At 51.9% G+C, this 21,297-nt stretch overlaps 1 protein-coding gene across 1 annotated transcript in view; it reads right to left on the reverse strand.

Moving 5' to 3' along the window:
* LOC138157908 (transient receptor potential cation channel subfamily V member 3-like) overlaps positions 1 to 1,906 on the reverse strand; it is a 14,844-nt gene extending 12,938 nt beyond the window's left edge. Inside the window, exons 1-2 of the mRNA XM_069083677.1 lie at positions 1,764 to 1,906; positions 218 to 309 (exon numbers count right to left, since the gene is read on the reverse strand). Of these exons, the coding sequence (XP_068939778.1) occupies positions 218 to 309; positions 1,764 to 1,906 (235 nt within the window). The remainder of the gene's footprint in view (positions 1 to 217; positions 310 to 1,763) is intronic.
* Between the last annotated feature and the right edge of the window lie 19,391 nt (positions 1,907 to 21,297).

A 21,297-nucleotide genomic window follows, 5' to 3' on the forward strand; every position in this document is an offset into this window, starting at 1 on the left:
AGCCACCACTGTGCCCAAGCCCCTGCCCAAGTCCCCTGTGCCAAGGCCCCTCTGTGCCCAGGCCCCTAGGGCCTGCCAGGACTCTTGTCTGTGTCTGTAAGCACCAGGGATTGAGGAAGAGAGGCTGAGCCTAGAAAGAACATCACCCTGGGCTTTCTATTACTGCCTGAAGCCAGGCCCCCAGCCCCCAGCCCCTCCTCCCACCCGCAGATCTCACCTCGAAGAAGGGGGTCTGTGAGCTCCAGGCCCCTTCGGTGGATCTCCCTCAGCTGCTCCTTCACGGCCTCCAGATCCCCCAGAGCGATGGAACTGAAGAAGCAGGCCATGAACCTGTGGACCATGCACTGGTGACCTTGACCGCCCCATTTGCCCCTCCCCCATTCTGTGCCATCTGGGTCACCCACCCCCACCTTGGAGGGGCTGGCTCAGCTGGGGAGGGTCGCTGCAGGGTTGACCAGGTGGCGCACAGCTCTTCGGGGCCCTGGGACTCAAGGCTGGAAACTGGCTTCTAAGTCGTGGGCTGGGTCTCTGAGCTACCCTGGCCCCAGATGCCAGCTCTGGGCTGACCCACACATGCAGGGTTCTTTAAGTCTCATTCCTCAGACCAGCTCCTGCTGACTCAACTGTCCGAGGTAGGAGGCACTTATTCATGGGGGCACATGTCCTGGGGCCTCCGGGAGCACTGACCTTCGGCCAGGGATCATCCAATGAGTGCCCCCCAGTGCCCTCTTCAGCCTGCCCTCCGCTCTGGCCTGGCCCCCCAGCCCCCCATCCCCCTCCCTCCCCAGGGGTCTCTCCCGCTGTCTTCTATCCCCTGGTCACTCTCTCATGCCCAACTCGAGCCCGCTTGGGACCTGCCAGGCTGTGGAGAGGGGCTTGGTAGTCTTACTCCACATTCACTCTGCTCTCCCCCAGGTTTAGGGTCTCGGCTTGTGCCCCACATCCTGGCCACATTGCCCTGCTCACACCCCACAAATTGGCATGCGCCCTGTGCCCCGCCTGGAGCTCACTCCTGACCCATCCTCCTTCAGGGTCCAGCTTCAGGGCCCACCCTGGGTTCAGAGCCATCTACTGTGACCCAGCTTCTCCCCAACAACACAGCTACGGTGATGCCAACAGCCTCGTGTGTGTGTACATGTCTGCACATACCTACGTGCACACAGTGCCCCTGGAACCAGGTACCCTGCCAACACATGTGTGTATGTACACGTGGGTGAACATGCACACAGGGAAGGGGGAGGAAAGGGGAGGGGGTGGAGAGGAAGGGAGGAAGAGGGGGGAAGGAAGAAGAAGGGAAGGGAAGGGGGAAGAGGGGGGGGGAGGGGGGGGGGGGAAGAGAGGGGGGGGGGGGGGGGAGGGGGGTGGGGAAAGAGGAGGGCTTTTCATCATTTGGCCACCAAAGGGCCTAGAGCCCAGTGTGGGGCAGATAAGGCCCCTGGGGCACAGGAGGGGTGGGGCCCTGAAACACATAGGTATCTCTCCTTGGGACCTTCCAGGAGAAATTCCTGGGATTTCACTATGTTAGTCTTTGGCTTTATTCTGGCCTTGCCTCCTCTCAGCCTAAGAAAGGCCTACCTGCCTAGGGACCGCCCCCCCCACCCCAGCTGGTTATTAAGTGTGGGGGAGGGAGCAGTCCCTGGGGAAGAGTCTCCGAGCCTTTGAGGGGCAGAGCTGGCAGGGAGAGGTCCCCAGGCACCCTGGCTGATGGAGCTCCCAGCTGTTTCTGGTGTGCCAGCCTGAGCTGAGGAAGGTGCTCTGCTTACCTGTCTGTTCTCTGCAGGTCTAGGTCATCGCCCTTGCCATCCAGCAGGGTTTCTTCCTGGGCTTCGTCCTGGCCTTGTCTGCAAGGGAAGCCAGCATTCCCCAGCTCCCAACCTGGGAGATGCCCATTCTCCCCCAATTCCATGTCAGGCCCAGGGTCAGTGTGTGTCCATTGCTAAGGGGCCAACTGGGTATACAATGGCCTTCCCCAGGAGCCCTGACTAAGGAGGGGATCAGTCTGGGGCCCAGGGAAGCAGGACTGAGGTCTGTTCAGGCAAGGCTGCCTTCCACCCAAGGCAAGGATCAAGAGAAACCTAGGAGGGTGGGAGGGGGCATAGAGAAGGCCCTGGGCCATGCTCCATGGGGGTCCCGTGACCCTGTCACTGCCCTTGGTGGGGCCAGGAGCCAAGAGACGATGATACGGGGTCTCTGGGGAGACAGTGTCCATCAGCAGAACCAAAGGGGGAGACCCGAAGCTGTCATCCTGGCTGGAGAGAAACCTTGGTCTCCGAGGCTCCTAAGGATGGGAGGGCAGGGTGATCTCCCCTCCCCTCGCCCACCACCCAGGTTGGGAGGGGTCTGCCTCAGAGGGCCCTGGGAAACTGTTGGGGGCCCAGAACATGGAAAAATGAGGACAGGAATGCTGGGGTATGAGCCCTCCGTCCCAGCTGCCCCCTCCACTTTTATTTTGGTACAAATGGGGAAAAGAAAGTGTCCCCCCCCAAAGGCAGGCAGGGAGATGAGCAGGGAATAGTGTTTGTGGCAGGGAGGGGCTCATGGTGCAGCTGCTTGGACCAGCAGGTCTATAGAGGCAGGGCCGGAGAGGGGGAGAGGAGGCAGATTGTGGGACACTTGAAGCAGCTGGCTGTGTTATTTGTATCAGATCTCAGGCAATGGGGAGCCGGTGAAGGCTTTTCCACGGGGGAGGTTGGTTAGTTTGGCAGCTGAGCAGAAAAGAGCTAGGAGCCCAATGAGAAGGTTAGTGCTGGAGGCCAGGTGAAAGGCATGAAGACCAGCTTCAGGCTGGTGGTCACAGGGGGAGTGGAACAAGAATCAAGACTGAGCTGATTGGATGGGAGAGAAAGAGGGAGGGAGCCAGGCTGACCCTAGGTCCACAAGCATCGATTGGCTGAATGTGGCTCATGTGCCCAGCACTCTGCCAATGTGCCCAGAACCTTGCCCAGCAGGGGGGACTCAAAGAAAGGTGACAGGCAGCTCCTGCTCTTGAGCTCCCAGGCTGTGGGGGAGACAGCAGGTACAGAGGAGATAGTTCTCCAGGGTATATGGAAAGCACTTGGTGATGGGTGGACTGGGGCCCTCGGCAGAATTAGGGATGTTTAGGGGACAGGTGGGCTCAGGGGAGTGCCCTTTGGCATGCTGGCCTTGAGATGCCTCTTGGCACCAGAGCCCAGCAGAGCCATTCAGGCCGGTTACAAAGGTCTGGGAGCCACCATCTGCATGGAGACAACCCTTGAGCCCAGGGGGTGGAGGAAATCTGCATGTGTGGAGTGAAGAGGAAAGGCCCAGAGGAGTGAGGAGGAGATCGATTCTGAGTCCCAGTGGGGGCCAGAAGGAGCCCTGAGAAGTGTTCCTGAGGTTGGCAAAGGCACCTCTTGGCAGGAGCAGTTCTAGGAGTGGGGTCTAGTGGGGGGCCTGATTGCAAGGATCTGGGAAAGGAGGGCAAGCATGGGAAGGGGCAGGCACCAGGAATGCCTTTGGCCACACCTGCCCACAGCTTTGCCCCTGTCCCCTTTTATCTTCTTCTTGTTTTCTCTGCCAGGAAGAATGACCTCTGCCCAGGCGAGGGCAGAACCAAACTGACTCCAGGCAGTGGATGGAGGTCTGGGAGCAGAAGCAGCCGTTGTCCTGGGTTATTCCAGGTGCCCAGACCCTCAGGTCCTGAGAGAATGGGCAGATGGGAGGCGCAAGATCACGGAAAATGGGAGAGGTCCCCAAGACCAGAGAAGGGCAAAATGTCCCAATTTTCCAAAAGGGGAAGAGAAGAGAGCCTTCCAGTAATAGGTACCAGCGAGGCGGGCTTGGATGCCTGGGGAAATTCTGGCATGGACCATTTAGGAGGTGGTTGGCAAGTGTCTAAGGGAAGCAGGGATTACCCAGAGCCATGACAGCCTTGTCAGAGATGGGTTGGGCCAACCCAGCCTGGTTCCCTTTCCTGACAGGATTGCTCAGCCAGGGGATGAGGGCAATGCCCCGAGAGGGTTCACTTTGATTTTAGCAAAGCTGTTGGTATTCCTGGGGAGGGGAGGGAGAGATTTGGCTGGTTCCCCAAAGGGTAGTTCTTCCATGTCACCAAGGAAGCCTCTGAGGGGGTGCCCCAGGGATCTGGGCTGAGCCCAGACTATTTAGCGTCTCTATCAGTGACTTGGATGAAAGCAGAGTTGACCTGTTCATCAGATTGGCGAGTTAACAGACAGCTTGATGGCATTAGGCTGAATCTAAGGAAATGGAATTTGATGGTCAAAATAGTCTTACCTTTAAAACAAGCCAAATAAATAAGCTTCCCCAAGAGAAGATGGGGGAGGCAGCAGCTGTTCTGAGAAGGGCCTAGGGCTTTAGTGGCCTGCAAGCTGGGGTGGGGGGGTGGCCAAAAAAACAATGGAACCTTGGGCTGCACTTGGGGGGTGGGTCACAGTGAGGAGAAGGGGTGCCTTCTGAGTCTGAGAGGCCAGGCTGCTTCCTGGAGGTCAGAAGTGAGGAAGCTACTCACCTAACTTGGGGGGGGGTCTCTGGCACAAGACACTCCCCCCACACACACATACACACATCAGTCAGTGGATGGACTTCACCTGACTGTAAAAACATTGAAGCCAATGTTTCATGGTCCAGGCCTATGGGCTGGTTCACCTGAATTAGGAACAGTTTCCAGACAGCCCATTTTTTGATGGCAGGAGAATTGCATTGAGCTCCAGGAACTTTACCCCCACCCTTTCCTTGATGAATGAATGGGGAAAAGGAAGTGCCATTCCAGGGGTGCACAGAGTCTTGGGTGTGGCTGTTAATGTAGGGAGACAGTAGAGAAGGCAGGGTAATGAGGAGAAGAGCCGGTGCTGCTGGGAGAGAAGGTGAAGGCAGAATGGTTGGTGTCCAGCTTGTACCAAGGGCTCAGTACCAAAGGAGGGGGGACTTCCCTGGCCTCAGCCAAGAATCCTCTGGGTTGTGTGTTTTGAAAACCAGGAGGAAACTGGAGACAAGGACAAGGACAGAGATGGAGAGAAAGACACCCCCCTGGCCATCTTCTCCCATTCTTTATGGGGAAGCAAGCCCTGTGACTGTGGAGGAGCCCCTGGTCACCCCCATCGTCCCATCGGTGCGCCCGCACGCAGAACTAGAGTCGTGGGGGGCACTGAGTGGAAGGGTCACCTGTGTGTCAGGAGCACAGCTTCACCGGATCTCCAAGGCTCAGCGCCCAGCGGGGCAAGGTTATCACTGTCTCCATTGCTGTCCTCACTGTCATCACCATTCCCCTGACTGGAGAGAAGAGGTAGATTTAATGCCCCTCAATTCTCTGTGAACTCGGCAGTTCCCTGACTCCATGACTTATGTCTGGACGTGTCCATGAGCACCGTGAAGGTGGGAAGCGATGTGAGTGTGACTGAAAGGAGGATGGACAAAGTTCTCCTCCATCTCTGCAGGAGGGCTAAATAAAGATCCAGGCTAGTCCCCATTGGTGGGAGCTGCCAGGGAGCCAGATGAGAGTGATAGGAAGGCAATCACCTCGACTGAGGCATCATTCAGGCTTGCAGGAACACCCACCAGGGGCACAGCCAAGTGAGTTAAAAGCCACTGTGCTGGCCATGTGCGGCTGTGTGTCTGACTCACAGAGGAGCTGAGATAGTGCTGAAACCCTGGGCTAATCATCACCAAGGAGCAGTCAGCAGCGCAAAGACAATGGATAAGCAGCCACCGAAAGCCTCTTCTACAGACAGACACCTGCAGCTCCAGTGTCAGAAGAAGGGAGCGGCTGCCTGCTCTTGTCCAGCTGTGTTTTCTCTTCCTTCTAGGCAGCTAGAGCGCACCACAGTGTGCAGACATCTGGGGCCTGGAGTCAGCAAGTTCAAGTTCAGGACAATTACTAGCTGCGTGATCCTAGGCCAGTCTCTGCCTTGGTTTCCTCATCTATAAGATGGGAGATAATCATTGTCAAGCTCTTGGCTCACTGTTGGCAAATAATAGGCACTACTGGAGTTTGCCATTTCCTTCTCCAGCCCATTTTACAGATGAGGAAACTGAGGCAAGCAGGATGAAGAGACTTGCCCAGGGTCACCCAACTAGAAAGTGTCTGAGTTCAGGTCTTCCTGACTCCTAGTCTGGTGCCCTATCCACTGCACTGTCTAGCTGCCCATCTGACACAGAGTAGGTGCTTAATAGTCACCCTGGCTATGTGAATCAGAGCCAGTCTAGAGCACAGAGTGTCCAACTTTGCTTCTCCCAGACTGCTGCCTAGGATCCTCCTCACTCCCACCATTTCCAGACTTTTGTAGTCACTGGACCTTGCAGATGACCCTGGTTTTACAAGAAGGGTGGGGTGGAGTGGCCACTTGGGTCCTTTATTCCTGTATCTGCACCCAAATAGCTGCTCCCTAACACACCACACACACACACACCATGTACATGCCCAGAGGGGTCCAAGCTTGGGAGGGTTGGGAGGAGGCCAGCAGGCTCAGGGACCCTCAGAACCATGTACACCCTGGCCAACACACAGATACACACACATGATAACCCAGACACATGGAGTTACCCTAAACCCCCTCCTGCTGCAGCTGGTTAGTGGCCCCAGCGAAGGGGCCACACTCACCTTTCTTCCCCTCATACCACACCACTCGCCCTGGTCAGCCACATCAGTCAGATCCTAAATGAGGCTGGCCCAGGCTTTGTGTCCTAAAGCATAGCACTGCAGTGAGGAGAAGCCAGCCCTGAGTGTGGCACCCCAAAGAGGGCCTTACCTGTCTGAGTGCTGCCTGGTCCTCATCCCCAGCAAACCCCGGGATCTCTGAGCTGGGAGGGACCTTGGAGGCCTCCTGATGCAACCTGTACCTGGCCCAGGGTTTCCTCCATCACATATCTGCCCGGTGGTCATTCCACCATCTAGCCTTCTTGTGCTAATCGCCAAGGAGGGGCTCCCGCCCCTCCTGAGGCAGCCCCCATCGCTTGCGCTTAAGTTCCTTTTGTTTCAGGGCTGCTAATTGCTGTTCACTCCCAGAATTCAACAGAACATTCTCAGGGGTGGGGAGTCTGCAGCCTCAAGGCCACATGTGGCCTTCTAGGTCCTTGGGTGTGGCCCTTCGACTGAGTCCAGGTTTTACAGAACAGATTCTTTCATGAAGAGGATTTTTTTTCTGTGAGGTGTGGGTTCAGTCAAAGGGCTGCCCTTGAGGACCTGCATTGGGTCTTCTGGGACTGCTGGCCCCATCTTTGCCCATTTGGCCCCGGGGTGCAGAGGGGGTGGGTGTCTGCTTACCCACCTAACCTGTGGAGATCAGAACTGTCCATCTTACTCTCTAGGGGTGCATCCTCCTGGGCCTGGGCCTCGGAATCACCCTAGTGTCTACACAGGAGATGTTTATACTGCTGCATCCAACCTGGAGGACCCTCACCTTGCCCTTTCAAGCCTCCTGCTCTGTTCATCCCATGGACCTCAGGCCTCACAGCTGGGCTGGGGTGGGGGCTTCCCCTGCTCAGGAAGGGGCTCTCTTTGGGTGTGAGAATCAGGCATACCCCAGAGGAGGTCGCTGGAGCTCAGCCTGCGGCCCCTTCCCAGGGAGAGCCCTAGCTACGGGCTGGCAGACAGACACACTTACGGTCCTAAGCTGGGCTCTGTGGCTAGTGGTAGCAGGAGAAGGTCTGGGGATGAGGAGTGGTCCCCAGGCACTGGTCCCGATTGCTGCACCTGGTCCATCTGCAGGAGGTGCTGTGAAAACCCAAGCAGGCCACAAGAGCAGGACCTTCCTTGGGTGCCTTTATTCCTAAGTCAGGAAGGGTGAGGTCACCAACGCTGATAGGTTCAATTAGCCTGCAATAAAACCTGCCCAGAGTCCTCGGAGCTCTGGCACAGCTGCTCCCTCCCCAGCCCCTCCCTATGAAGCACCTGAGCTTGGGCACTGCTGGTGGGCAGACTTCCCTTGGTAGGACCGGGGCTTCCTCCCCACACATCCAAAGCCCCTCTAGGAAGAGGGCATGGATTCTGTGCAGGCTGGACAGTGGCCAGTGGCTCCCACCAAGGCTGGGTAGCCCTTGGTCCCCAGATCAAAGGTCTAGGCCATGGGTAGGGAACCTCTGGCCTCGAGGCCACATATGGCCCGCTGGGTCCTCAAGTGTGGCCCTTTGACTGGATCCACCCCTCACAGAACCAGTCCCCTTCATAGAAGGATTTGTTCTGTAAGACCTGGACTCAGGCAAAAGGCCACACCTGAGGACCTAGAAGGCCACATGTGGCCTTGAGGCCGCAGGCTCCCCGCCCTGGTCCAGGCCAAAGCTGTTGTTATTTCAATGACCATCCAGAAGACCAAAACTCCCCCAGTCTAGCAAGAGTTATCCTGTCTCACATGGAGATGAGGTTGGCAGAGCACCCTGTCTTTGATGAAGGAACGCAGCTCTTGGTCACGAACGGGACAGCCCTAGACTGTGCATTCATTGGTAGAGAGCTCCAGAAAACCCCCTCCACCAGGGCTGGTAGCACCCCTCTGCAATTTGGCATCTTAAAGAAGAAAATGAAGTAATGTTCGTAAAGCACTTAGCACAGTGCCAGGCACACAGTCAGGGCCTAATCAATACTTGCTCTTCTCCCCTACCGTGCCCCAAAGAGTGTCCTGTAGCACTGAGAGAGCCAGTCACTTGTTCAGGCTCACACAGCCAGGATGTGGCAGAAGTGGGGCCTGAGCACAGCCTTTCGGTCTGGTTTTATTTGTGCAAAGAATCTTTGATTGCATATGACCCAATGACCCGCTTCACATCTCCCCATGCTCCCCATCCCCTGTTATTCAGGTGCTCTCCTCTCCGTGAGTCTGGCAGTGACCACGTCCCATGTTCTGATCTGCTCATGAGCTCTCCCTCTGTGTCTGGGCCACGAATCCATGCTGACCTTCTGCTGGCAGGTGGTGTATGATACTGGTCTGCACCAATTCCTGCCCGACCACTCTCCAGCTTTCCCAACAGGTTTTACCAAATAGTGAAGTCTTATCCCACAAGTTTAGATCTTCACATTTGTCAAACACGAGGTTACTATCATAATTGTCTTTTTTTTCCAGTGTCTATCTAGATATTTATTTTTTAAAGTCTCATTTTCCCCCTTGAGTTCTTAGAATTTATTTATTTTTCAACATTCATTTCCACAAGATTTTGAGTTCCAAATTTTCTCCCCATCTCTCCCGTCCCCCTACCCCAAGATGGCAAGCACACAATGATAATTTTCTACTGTGAATTGTATATCTGCTCTTTCCCACTGACCCACCTTTCTATTTTTTGGGGAGGGGGCTTTTTGGAGGGGGAAAGGCAGGGCAATTGGGGTTGTGACTTGCCCAAGGTCACGCAGCTAGTAAGTGTTACATGTCTGAGGCTGGATCAGGTCCTCCTGATTCCAAGGCCAGTGTTCTATTCACTGTGCCAAGTAGCCACCCCTTACCTTTCTATTTCTTAGCTAGTCTCAGATACTTTGGGTAATCATTGCATTCTAATATAGTTTAAGATCTGGTGCGGCTAAACTTCCTTCCTTTACATTTTTTCATTAATTCCTTTGATATTCTTGACCTTTTTTTTCACATCCAAGTGAATTTTATTATTTTTTTTTCTAGTTCAATAAAATATTTGTTTTGGTAATTTTATTGTGATGGCATTGAATAAGCAGATTAGGTAGAATTTCTTTTTTTTTTTATCATTTTGACTCTGCCCATGCATGAACAATCAATATTTCTCCAGTTACTTAAATCTGACTTTATTTGTATAACAGCATTTTATAATTTTGTTCACATAATTCCTGGGTTTGTCTGGACAGGTGTACTCCCAGGTATTTCATACATACACCTTGACAGGTATTTCATACGTGTACAGTTGTTTTGGGCTATCTCTTGCTGTTGCTTCTCTCAGGCTTTTGCTGGAGATCGGTAGAAATACTGATCCCTGATGTAGGTTTATTTTATATCCTGCTGCTTTCCTACAGTTATTGTTACAACTAACTTTCTAGTTGACTCTCTAGGGTGCTCATGTGGTTTGCAAAGAGAAATCGTTTCAATATCTCATTGCCGTTCTGATTTCTTTTTCTTCTCTTATTGCTATTGCCAGGATTTCTAATATGATATGGAGTAATGCTGGTGACAATGGGCATCCATGTTTCTCTCCTGATCTTACTGGGAAGGCTCCTAGCTTATCCCCATTACAAATAATGTTTGCTGGTAATTTAAGGCTATGTTTTCAATGTTTTTGATTGGAAGGACTTTTTCTGCAACTCTTGATATAATCATATGATTTTTGTTTCTTTTGATATTCATATAATCAATTATGCTAATAGTTTTCCTTAAATGAAACTATCCCTGCCTTCCTGGTTTAAATCCCACTTGGTCCTGATGTCTAATCTTTGTGATATATTGCTGTGGTCCCCTAGCTAGTGTTTTATTTAGGATTTTCCCACCCATACCCATTAGTGAAATTGGTCTATAATTTTATTTCTCTGTTTTTGCCCTTCCTACTCTAGGTATCAGTGCCATATTTCTTTCATAAAAGGAGTTTGGTGGGACAGTAATTTGCCTATTATTCTAAGTACTTTAGTATTGGAATTAATTAATCTTTGGATATTTGGTAGAATTCACTTGAAAATCCATCTGCCCCTAATGCTTTTTTTCTTAGGAAGCTCATTTATGGCCTGGCCAATTACTTTTTCGAAAATCGGCTCATTTGCATATTCTCTTTCGTCTTCTGTTAATCTCGGCAGTTTAGGTTTTTGCAAGTTTTCTTGTCTCTCTTAAATGATTAACTTTATTGGCATACCTGGGCAAAGGAACTCAGAACAATCGCTTTGATTCCACCTTCTTTAGCTATGTTAACCTTTTTTATTTTTGATAGCAGTGATTTTATTTTCTTCTTTCTTTTTAAAAATCATATTAACCAATGGTTTATCTATTTTATTGATTTTTCTCCATAAAACCAACTCCTAGCTTTATTTTAATAATAAGTTAAATCATTTATTGGATATGAATAAACCATTTATCCAATGGTTTTCTGCATTTAACCTTATTAATCTCACCTTTAATTTTTAGAATCTCCAATTTGGTGTTTAAATGGGGATTCTTAATTTGTTCTTTTTCTAGTTTAAAAAAAAAATTCATGCCAGGGCGGCTAGGTAGAGCAGTGAATAGAGCACTGGCCATGGAGTCAGAAGGAGCTGAGTCCAAATCTAGCTTCAGACACTTGACACACTTGCTAGTCGTGTGACCTTGGGCAAGTCACTTAACCCCAATTGCCCTGCCCTCCCCCCTCCAAAAAAAAATTCACACCCACTCATTACTTTTTCCCTCTATTTATTGATGTAATTGTTTGGAAATCTAGAATTCCCTCTGATCACTGCTTTTGCTGCATCCTGGAGCTTTGGTTTGTTGTCTCACTATTTATTGTTTCCATGACATTCTTTAATTCACTCATTCTTTAAGATTAAACTATTTGGTCTCTAAATCATTATTGGTTGGGAAAATGCAAATTAAAACAGCTCTTAAGTGCCACTCGCAGCTATGAGATTCGCTAATATGACAGAAAAGGAAAATGACAAATGTTGGAGGGGATGTGGAAAATCTGAGACATTAATGTAGTGTTGGTGGAGTTGTGAACTGATCCAACCATTCTGGAGAGCAATCTGGAACTCTGCCCAAAGGCCTATAAAACTGTGCCCACCCTTTGACCCAGCTGATTCCTCTGCTAGGTCTGTATCCCAAAGAGATCAAAGGAAAACGAAAAGGACCCACATGTACAGACATATTGATAGCAGCTCTGTTTGTGGTGACCAAGAATTGGAAATCAAGGGGATGCCCATCCATTGGGGAATGAGTGAACAAGCTGTGCTATATAATTGTAATGAAGACTACTGTGCTGTAAGAAATGACAAGCAGGATGTTCTCAGAAAAACCTGGGAAGACTCACATGAACTGATGCTGAGTGAAGTGAGCAGAACCCGGAGAGCACTGTACACAGTGACAGCCAGAGTGTGTGATCAATTGTAAAGGACTTCGCTCTTCTCAGCAAGACAATCATCTCATATTTTTCCAAGGACTTGTGAGGATAAATTCTCTCCACCCCCCGAGGAGCTGATGGAGTCTGGATGTGGATTCTTGTGTGTGTCTTTTTTAACCTCTGTTCTCTTTTGCAGCACAGCTAATACAGATAAATCAGTACTCAATGAGGGGGAAGGAAAGGGAGGGAAGAAGAGAATTTGGAGTTCAAAGATGATGAAAAATGAATGTTAAACATTTTTTACATTTAATTGAGAAAAAATAAAATAAAAACATTCTTTTTAAAAAACCATACATTCTCCAGTTTTGCTGAGGATGGAGCTTAGCATCAGCACCATCCAGACATAGAACTTGGTGTGTGTGCAATACTGAATAAACCCAGGCAAGGGCAGTGGTGGTGGGTCCCTCCCTCTGCCTGGGACAGCTCCAAGTAACCCTTACCTCCAACCCTGGATCCATGAGTGCAGCACTGAAGGTCCAGGAGAGGCCAGTGAGACAGGCCCCTGTGGTATCACCACGAGAGCCCTGCCTTTGCCCACCAATTGGGCAATTGGCACTTCCTACCATAAGAGGTCCTAAGAGTCTCTTGGAGTTCAAGGAGCATCTCCCCACTCCCCCTCACCCCACCTCCCACATCCACAGCCCCCCAATAGTCCCCCACCCCAGCCCACAGTGTCCAGGCAGGAGATGAGAAGGGGCAGCCCTGCAGGCAGCTTGTCTGATCAGGCGGGATGTGACCAAGCCCACATTAGTCCAGAGCAGGGGCTCTGGGATGGGGAGGGGGGAAAAAGGCCCATCTGACTGAGATAAGCAGGGGCTGACCCTCCCTGGGCTATGCTTATGTTTCTGGTGCTTCCGGGCACGTGACTGGTTTTGTTGGGGTCATAGTTCAGGGGTCAGGGACCGCAGAAGCCCTCGAGTGACCAAACAGGACCAGGAGGGATGTGCTTTGCTCAGGGTCACAGGGGCGAGGTAGCCTCTGGCCCCCTGGTATTCCCAGGCTCAGTTCAAATCCCACCTCTGATGAGGGGCCTTTGGCACCGCCCTCCCTCTACATCAAAGTAGCTTGAACCTGCCTGGGCATTGTTGAGGGGCCTGGCCCCTTCCTGCTTCATGAAGGCAGGGTCCAGGTTTTTACCTTTCTCCGGCTAGGTTACCTAGTTTACAGGGTCTAGCATGCAGTAGGTGCTTAATAAATGCTCCATCCATGAATGATCTAGCCAAGTCAAATCAGTGTGCATTTACTGAGTGCCTACTATGTGCCAGATGTACATTATCCCTTTAACTTTCTTCTTTGTTTTCTTCTCTCCTTTCTTTCCTTTCCTCTCTCTCTATCTCTGTCTCTGTCTGTCTCGTCTCTTTCTGTCTCCTCCCTCCCTGCCTCTCTCTCTCCCCTCTCTGTCTCCTAGTCCTAGAAAGTGACCTTTAGAACGGGAAGTGGGGATAGAGAGCCAGCAGAGGCCATTGAGTCTGGATAGGGGCCCTAAGTAATCAAAGGAAAATCCCAGAGGCTGTAAAGTCACAGACCCAGAGGCGACAGAGGTCATAAAACCATGGAAGGGCTGAGGGTGGGGGTCTCAGAGGAGGCCCTGTGATGGAGCCCAAGCCCCCAAGGGCCTGGGTTTGGGGTCTGGGCAGTAGCTGACAGACGCTCAGCAGAGATGAGCCGCCCCCTCCTCCCAGAGGACTCCTGATTCCACAGAGCTCACCACACCCAGGACCTCAGGTTCCTCTGGGTTCCAGGTCATGGCTCCCCCGTCTCCACCCTCTAAGACCACCGAGTTCCTTGGGCAGACAGTAGCACCAGGGCAGAATCGCTGCTGCCTCCTGAACCTGAGAACCCCCAATCCTTAAGGTGGGAAAGGCTCCCTCAGTGGCCATGGAGTCGGACCCAGACCTGTCCAAGCAGGCCCTGTGCAAGCCCCGCTGCTTGGAGGCCCCCAGGGATGGGAGCACGCTCTCTGCATTCAGTGGGGTTCTCCCTGCTGTGTCCCAAGGCCCTGCCACTTTGGCCCTAAATCTGTCCTCTGCCTGCAAATCCTGCTGCGTGTGACTGCCTTGCAGATAGTCCCCCTTTCCAGGCTAAATTTCCCCAGGTACTGCTGTGTCAGCCATGGACTTGGGACCCCCGGTCCTCCTCTGCGCTCTTTCGGCAGAGGGTTCAGACCAGTGGGCTATCCTCCCCCTCTCCCTGGAATCTATCTCTGCACACACTCGTTTTCTGGCTGCCTCTTACACGGCTGACTCGTTCCAAGTTTACAATCAGCAAAAATCCACAGGATCCCCCAGACAGACGAACAGGGCCTTGCCGCTTCCCTGCTCTGGGCCTTGTGAAGTGGTGTTTGGAGGCTTCCAGAGCCATCCCTATTACACTTCACTGGGCTAGAGTTGGCCCTGGATTCTAAACTGACAGCGCCTCTTGGGTCCTGAACCAGGCGTTAGTGCATGTGCTCCCTCTGTCTACACCTCGGACCAGAGATCAGGCTGGGCCCAGCACAGAGAGGCCCCCCGCAGAGCTTCCAGAACTCCCACCAGGTCCTGAGCCCAGGGGCGCTAATGTTTTCTAGCCCATGTCTCTCCATTTCTTCCACAAGGATAGTGCGCTATATTTCCTTGGACACTTTGCAGAAGGCTCAGCTAGCTTAGTAACAGTGTCCAGCAAGGGAGTCAGAGTCTGACCTGCCCTGCCTTGTGGTGACAGGAGCTCCCCTTCCTGGATGCTCAGCCAGGAGACCTGAACTGATCCAGGGGAACGGGGTGCCAGCCAACGGCTGCTCATCTCCTGGCTGTTGTGGTCCTCCAACTGGGTAGGCATCGTCCGCTAACAGGTAGAGAGCTGGCCTCAGAGTCTCAGAAAGAGCTGGGCCCAAGCCCTGCCTCTGACACCTCCTGGCTGTGTGACCCTGAGCGAAACACTTGCCTTCTATTGTATTTATCCTGCTTTGTGCCCACTCTGTCAGTGTCTGCTCTGTGTGCCCATGCTACCCTACTGTGTGCCCACCCTACTATGTGCCTGCCCTGCCCTACTGTGTGCCCACACTGCTTTGTGCCCACTCTGTCAGTGTCTGCTCATGCTGCCCTACTGTGTGCCCACACCGCTATGTGACCACCGTACTATGTGCCTGCCCTGCCCTGCTATGTGTTCTTGCTTCAAACTTCTTTATGTCTTTTTAAAAACTCTCAGCTGATTGGTGAGTGCCCTGTGTGTCCACATCAGGTTTCTTTTGGGCACCTTCCCCCTTTCTTCCTCATCAGAATTGCTTGTCTCCATGTCTTCAGTAGCCATCCTTCTTGACCCCATCTGTCACTCTTCCTTCTATGGTATTTGACTTTGGCATGGACTTGGGAATCAAGCAAGGTGGCATTGTGGGAAGGGGCTCTGCTCTGGGCTCAGAGTTCCTATCTTGTCTCAGGTACTTACTAGCTGTGGGCAAACCGCTTAGCCTCTCTCCGCCTCAGTTCCTGGATCTGTAAAATGGGGGCACCAGGGGCAATGACAGTATCTTTCTCCCAGGGTTGTATGAGGCTCCAAAGAGATGTGCATAGGCCTTTGAAAACCTTAGTGGACTGTGTACGTGCCAGCTATTATAACCATATTAGTAAGGCCACCTTCCAGGTGACTCCCCTCTCCCTCCCCCTGACCCCCCAGAGTTTTTGTGGGGCAGGAAGTTCTGAACTATCCCAGCCCATGGTCAGGGCAGTCCCAATACGCCCCTGATGGGGAAAGTCATGGACCTTGGGATTATGCCTGGGAACCCACCTTCAGCCTCTAAATCCTCATGCCAATATCTTACCAGTGGTGCCCTGCAGACCCTGACCTCAGATGCAGGGAGAGGAGAGCTGGGGCCAAGGCTGGTTCCCCCTGCCTCCACTGGTCAAAAGCCTCCTCTCCCTTGTTTGCCTGGTGCTTGGTCTCAGGACTGCCCCAACTGGTGGGTGTGCCCAGGCCTGGTCCAGGAGCCCTTTTCCTTCTACTGTCTCTGCCTCTCACCCACAGATGGTACCTGGTGGACGTCCCTCCCACTAATGACAGCACTCTAATGACTGGGAGTTCATAGACTGGGGAGCAGGACAGATGTGTACATATAATTAGAAAGTAAGTCCAGGGTAGGGGGAGCTCTAAAGCCTGGGAAAATCAGCAAAGACCCCTGCAAAGATAGGGCAGTAGCTCAATAGTAATAGGGGTTTTGTTAGGGTGGGGAGGGGATGGACCAGGGCTTGGATCCAAATAGGGGCCTCCCAACTGAGGAAGGCTCTCTCCCAAGGCAGGTTGGTCCCTCCTCCCAACTTCTAGCCCTGGAGATTTGCTTGAGGCCCTAAGGTGGGTGGGGGCATCCTCCAGGATGGGTCGGAGGGAGGACCCCACCCAGCTCTGAGGTCTCTCACTGCCCCAGGAACTCAATGACCCTCATTGTTCCCTGGGTTAATCCAGGGTTAATCTCTCCTGTAAAGACACCAGCATTTCAAAAAGTCCCTCCCAGCAGTGGAGCCCCCAGGGAAAGGAGCTGAGAAGAGAAGGTTACTACCAAGGATAAGGTGGAGTTTTCTCTCTTTTACTTTATAAGTGGAAAACTTGTGGGGGATTTGATGTGTAGCTAAATTCAGAGCAAATAAAAAGAATCAAAGGAGGGAAGGAGAGGGAGGATTTCAAATGAACCATTTAAGTCAGCCTCACACGTGGCCTCCAGGTCAAGGCTCCCCAGCTCAGATTTAACTGAGCGAAGATAAGAAGTAATAGTTAATTAATGAATGAAAGAAGACAAACTAAGTGAAGTCAAAGTACTTAGTAAAAGGGGAGACAAAAGGAGCACAGGGGGGAGCGAGCCTGTGAGGAAGACTCCCCTCAAAGTAAGGGCAGGGGCCACTGGTCCGCTGTAGCAGATGAAGAAAAAGAATGTGATACTAAGGAAATCAATGGAGGAAACACAAGCTTAGCAATAACTGCAAGCATCAATGGACTTATCAATCCAATAAAATAACAGAGAAGGACAGATTTGCTGAGAAAACACAGCCCACAACCTGCTCTATGTAAGATAGGTGGCGCCATAGTGCACAGAGCCCTGGGCCTGGGGTCTGGAAGACTCCGCTTTCTAAGTTCAAACCCGCCTCAGACATTGCCTAGCTGTGTGACCCTGGGCAAGTCACTTCACCCTGTTTCCTCATCTGTAAAACGAGCTGGAGAAAGAAATGCCAGCCACTGCAGTATCTTTGCCAAGAAGACCCCAAAAGGGTCACAGAGTTGGACAGGACTGAGAAAGGACTGAACAATAACAAATCTGCTGTGTGTAAGAAATGTATGGAATGAAAGTGAGAGGTTAGAACAAAATTATGGGTGCATCTGATACATTTTTAAAAATTGGGAGGCACAATGATGGCAGCGGAGAAAGCAAGACAACAAAAATCCCCCAAACCACGTCATAATGAGAGAAGAAGCTCAAAGAGAAAGCTCATCTTGGCTGCCTCTGGAGGGAGATCTGAGCCTGCTGTAGCCTCAGAGACAATCCTGGGACCCAGGGTCGAGACAGCAGGATGCCACCTGGGGGTCTCAGACCAAGGTCAGAGGAGCTGCTGGCCCGTGCCAAGGTCTGGTTCAAACTGAAGGAGGTGGGGCTGTGGGGGAATGAGACCCCAGGCCAAAGCAGGAGGCAAATCCAGGAACAGAGACTGAATCAGTCCTGGGGACTCTGCAGCTAAGGGGGGTTGGGGGGATCACGGGTCCAGGGAGAGAAGACACACACACACAAGCTCACACTCACACACAGGCTTTCACACACTCTCACAACTCACACACACTCATACACACAAGGTCACACACATTCACACAGACTCACACACGTTCACACTCACATGCATGCACACTCATTCACACAAGGCTCTCACACAAGCTCACAAACATACATGCTCACACTCACTCACACAGGCTCACACACAGACAGGCTCACACTCACACTCACACCCACAGGCTCACATTCACACAGGATCACACTCACACACATGCTCACACTCACACACCCACACTCACATTCACACAGGTTCACACTCACTCATACACACACACACACACACACACACACACACACACCAGTACCTTCTCATCTTTAATCTCTCTGGTGCTGTATGGTGCCCTCCTGGCTCTGACCTCACAGAGACAGCTACGTGGGGTCTGGAAGATGGAAGACCATTTACTCTGCTGTAATGAACTGTTTCCTGTCTGGTAGGAAGGTGGGCTTTCCTTGTCTGCTGCTTGTCTATTCTGACATCTCCCCCCTTTCTTGCTGTAATCAGAGGCTGCTCTTGGGTGACAACAGCATTTCTGAGAATAGCTTCCCAGTCTTTGGCCAGACTTTCTACTGGGCTCTCTGTAGAGCTGGGGGTGTACAGGCTCTGGAAATCTCACACCCCCCCCCCCCCAACTCTCCTTGAACTTTCCCATAGGATCTGGTTTCTGGCCTTGTTTACCTGAGGCATCTGCCCATCTCAGTAATCCTCTCAACTGGCCTTTCACTGGGGCCCATGCTCAGTCTCCCAGTGCTGTTCCCAGCCCTCCATTCTCCCCGATCAATCCTGGCTATTTCCCACCCTTGATCCTGTCTGAACCTCATTCTCTCTTGGCCCTGTGGTCCAGGACCCTGGCGTTCCAAGCCCTTCTCTGTTGACTCCAGCCTATCGGCCACTCCTATTCAGATCTTCCCTAGACCCCCTATCCCAGTCACCACAGACACTTGGCCACCCCTAGATCCCTCCCACAGTCCTTCTGCATAATGATCCATCTGGCCTCTGTGAAAGTGCTCACATTCAGTCTGGCGCACTTGTCCATGCTGGAGTCACAAATGTTCTGACCAATATGGCAGATCTCTAGAATCCCGCCCACCTTGGACGGTGTCTTAATAAACCTCGTTCTTTCGACTAGAAGAAGGCTTGGCTGAAATTCATTTGGGCAGGACCCGTGTGTTGCTATTTTGGGGTCCCAGTGTTGAGGTTTAGGGGTGCCGGGACCCCAAAATAGTGACACGTGGATCAAATCTCAGCCTCTTGTCACTAATGCAAGTGGATTCGATTGTGTCTGAGCACTTTAATGGAGGCAAGATGGATCTTTTATACAGAAGACTGGGAACAGAAAGTAAGGGAGTGGCGGGCTGGGGTGTGATCAGGCGCCAGGTAAAGTCCAGGGGCCTTTCCTTTTTGGGGTCCAGATCCTAAAGACACGGTCTTTTCCTTTTGAGGGTCCAGATCCCTTCCCCATCCCCCTAAACCTCAACAGGGACTTTAAATCTGCTTTTCCTCATTGTGTCCTGGGTTCATTCTCCATTGCAGACACAGCATGTAGCTACTGCTGTCTGGGGTTGATGGGGGAAACAGTACTCAGACCCTGACCCAAAAGTCTTCTGGTACCTTGAGGTTCAAGTGGTCTTCCTCTGGCCAAAGACAGCTGGGGCATTGGAGTGACCCTGCAGGTGTCTCCTTCCCACCCTTTTCGAGGGCCGAGGGGGAACCTTCCTCCTGCCAGCTCGGCAGAGTGATTGAGCCCTTCAAGTAGTCAGTTTAAAAGACCCCCTGGGTATTGAGCCCCCACCCTGGCCCTCCTCTCCGTGCCCATGGGCTCCCTGACCTCTGGTTTGTGGCTATCTTTGCAGTAACCTTGGTCCTAATTCAAAAATTAGTTATTAAGTACAAGTGAGAAATAATCCCCTCCGGGATTGTACCAGCAAGCACCCTAGTGTTTCTAGGGTGGCTGCCAGCACAGGTTCTTGGATCTGCTTTGATAAAGGAAAGCAACTCAAAATGGGATAACAAGCTTACTTTAATCAGTCAGACATATATCGTTTACCTTGTTCAGGGGAAAAAGGTCAGCACCCCGAACTTCAAAGTATATGGGCAGAATTATCAAGACAGAAACAGATCCAGTAGACAGCTTTCCAAACTGTCCAGCCATTACATCCATACCAAATCAACATCTGGGTTTCAACATCTGGGTTTTTCAAAGCCGGGGGGCTCTGGACAACGGCTTCCCAGAATCCATATCAAATCACAGAACACTTCTCAAAGTGAGCCCCAAAACAAAGTCTCACATCAGGGCTTATATAGCCTTCTCCTGGCTCAGAGAATGTAACAACCTTATTGACTCACTGGCCAATCAAGAAGTATCTACTGAAAAACAAGCCTTCCACCCCAGGCTCCAGGTGCACTTTAGCCTAGGGGCAGGGAAGATCTTTAAATTTACATTCCCATTACAGGGATCCAGTCTGCAAGTGATGTGAAAAGGAACACTAACATCAGTGGGAATCAGGAAAGCTGGCTGCAGAGGCCTCGAAGGAAGCCTAGGGGTCTAAGAGGCAGAATGAGGAGAGAGGGCATTCCAGGCCCTGGGGGATAAAGACTTGGAGAGTTCAAGGAACAATAAGTAGGTCAGTTTGGCTGGAAAAGAGTGTGTGTGTGTGTGTGTGTGAGACAGAAAGAGACAGAGGAAAGTGGAATCAGGCTGGAAAGGTCACCATCTGGAGCCCAGTTGGCGGGGCTTTCAAGGCAGGTCAAAGACTTTGCACTTTCCCCTGATCCAATAAGAAGCCCCCTCCTCCCTGGCCCAAGTCTGGGACAGATGAGCTTTGTCAGGGGCTTGGGCTGGCCCTCCCTCCCACCTGGTCCTGCTGATTTCTCAGAGCTTGTATTGATCATGAGTCCACTCTCTGGGCCAGTGGCACTTGCTCTTGTGTGGGTGCTGCCCTTTGACAGGCCAGTATCCATTTCCTGGTCTTTCAGCGCCTGGGTCCTCCCTCCCCAGCTGCAGGTTCCTGGCCTCATTTCTTGGGTCTGTCTTTGTCTCCCACAAAACTCCCCATTGTCCCTCTGGATGGGTGAACACCTGGGGGCAGAGTGGGGGGTCTCTAGTGGAGTGCTCCAGGGGTCTGTGTTTGCACTCCCCCCTAAAAAAACACCTTTTCTGCCAAAGACTTAGGCCAAAGCAGAGGCAGTAGGCTCACTCCCTCTGGAGATAACCTCAAGACCGTGGACCGGTCATAGGAATTTGGAGATCTTCCCTGCCCCTTAATAGGCTTAGGTAAATTTGAGGACCTTTCCTGATCTGAAAACACACTCTGCCCCCTGATAGGCTGCATGTGGTCACTGGGTACAAAAAGGTCTCACAGGAATGAAATTTAAGGAGGACGAAGGTCAGGTCCCACACTTCTACCCAGGCAGAAGCTGGGGCCCCTTGCTGAGGGAAGGGAACTGGCATTTCTACAGCACCTCCTGGCCAGCTATGCTAGGCACCTCCACAAATATGATATCATTCAGTCCTGGTAGCCTCCCC

Source organism: Petaurus breviceps, unplaced genomic scaffold (genome assembly GCF_028583685.1).
Source record: "Petaurus breviceps papuanus isolate PSGF00001 unplaced genomic scaffold, PetGlider_PUasm1.0 173, whole genome shotgun sequence".
Classification (NCBI taxonomy): Eukaryota; Metazoa; Chordata; class Mammalia; order Diprotodontia; family Petauridae; genus Petaurus; species Petaurus breviceps.